Source organism: Trypanosoma rangeli (assembly GCF_003719475.1).
Source record: "Trypanosoma rangeli strain AM80 chromosome Unknown Tra_15.4_contig_00727, whole genome shotgun sequence".
Taxonomy (NCBI): Eukaryota; Euglenozoa; class Kinetoplastea; order Trypanosomatida; family Trypanosomatidae; genus Trypanosoma; species Trypanosoma rangeli.
The window spans coordinates 1-1,667 of record NW_021706466.1 but is presented as its reverse complement, the minus strand read 5'-3'; the positions used below and the strand labels follow the sequence as shown (position 1 = coordinate 1,667).

The 1,667-nt window shown below is 52.0% G+C and overlaps 1 protein-coding gene across 1 annotated transcript, besides 4 other annotated features; it reads right to left on the bottom strand.

Annotated features, from left to right (window-relative positions):
- Window positions 1-230: 230 nt before the first annotated feature.
- Window positions 231-250: a microsatellite.
- A 520-nt stretch (window positions 251-770) lies between these two features.
- Window positions 771-795: a microsatellite.
- Window positions 796-817: a microsatellite.
- Window positions 818-840: a microsatellite.
- Window positions 841-848: 8 nt separating this feature from the next.
- TraAM80_09925 (uncharacterized protein) lies at window positions 849-1,667 on the bottom strand (the record flags this gene model as incomplete). Its single annotated transcript, XM_029386580.1, has 1 exon — window positions 849-1,667. A coding segment is annotated over one exon (819 nt), but the record flags the coding sequence as incomplete, so codon positions are not given.

Sequence of the window (1,667 nt, the reverse complement as noted above, 5' to 3'; positions counted from 1 at the left end):
CGCGTTACCCCAATCCGCAACAACAAAATGTAACGGCATACGAAAGAGGAGTAAAACGTAAAGGACAAAAAAAAGGTAAAATAAAAACATTAATAATAAATCACAAAAAAACAAAATGCTAAAAACATACGAAATCAAAAAAAAAAAAACACTGGCGAGTTCGTGATTTGGCCATAAAACTCTTTTCTTCTCTTCTACTAGTTGCTTCACTTTCTTTCCGGATACTCAGTAAAAAAAAAAAAAAAAAAAAGACACCTGCAATCCTCACGTGCGGAAACGCAAGGCCAAGCTTCTGTGACGGCTTTTGAACTCCGAATTACATTTGTGTTTACCCATTTTTTCGTCTTTCTTTCCTTATATAAAGGGGGTGTATGTGTGGGTGTGTACCCGTCTCGGCTGAGCCGCTTTCCTTGCGGCGCACTTTCGCCCTCCCTGTGTGCTTAAGTGTAACTGCACCTGTGCACTCCACCGCTGGCCTCCTTCTTGCGCTGCTCCACCCCTCGCACTCGGCGCTGCAAAGGGAAGCCTCACAGACAGAGACCCACCGCCCTTTGCAGCACGCCGCACGGGAAGGCGGAACAAAAACGGCGGGCAACGGCGCTCCCCCACCCGCAGTCGCAGAGAAAAAAAAACAAATACACCCCCATCGCCGCTGCGCCCGCCACCACATACTCCGTCCATGCGCAGGACGACAGAGGCGAGGCGAGGCGTGTCTTCTCCACATCATGATGCACCCACCCACGCCCAAACCCCGCAGTTCATCACAGCCCCAAACAAGACAAACACACAACAAACATACATAGATATATATATATATTAAAAACAATACAAAGGAACAAATACCACTACTAATCCTGCTTCAACACTGGCTCCGAAGGCTCCTCCCTCGCCGCCTCACCATCCGCGTTTTCATTTGCTGAAGATGCCTCTTCGGCCAGCCTCGCCCGGGTGAAGCGCGAAAATCGCCAGTGCACGGACACGGCGGCGAGTGTGGCGACCGCGTTGACGGCCATTAGGACAAACATCTGCTTCCGCACACACGAGGGCGCGTTGCATGAGGGGAACTCGCCACGCTTGCGCCCCTCCGCATCGTACATCCCTCCAAACAGAAAGCGGTTCAGCGCGATGGACGCAACTGCCCCGGAGGTGCGCATGAAGCTGTAGTGCTTGCCAATATCCTTGGCATACATAATCCGGGGGGCAATGATGCCTATACTCCAGGCAATACCGTTACTGAAGGACCCAAGCAAAAACGGCAGCAGCAAGGCTTTCCCAGATACCACACCAAAGAGGAAGTACGCCACCGCAAACATCAGGGGGGCAACGGGAAGCGCAATGGTCGTCAGAATTTTTGTCTTGCCTGCACGATTCCAAGCAGTCAGCTTCGTGTCGAAGTATCCCAGAGAGATACGCCCAATGGCGGTGCCCACAGACATGATGGCGATGTAAAGTGTCAGAGTTCGGCTGTCATACACGCCGTAGTTCGTGCTGCGGCTGATCTGTGCAGCGTTCATCTGCATCACTGGACCGGTGCCCCACATGCCAAAGCTAGTGAGCCACAGTGCCCACAGGTGGAAGGAGAACAAATGCGACCAGAAGGAGCTTTTGTACTGCGGCCACACCTTGGCCGGCTGCTTATTGTGGGGAGCCTTGTTTATTTCCACCTC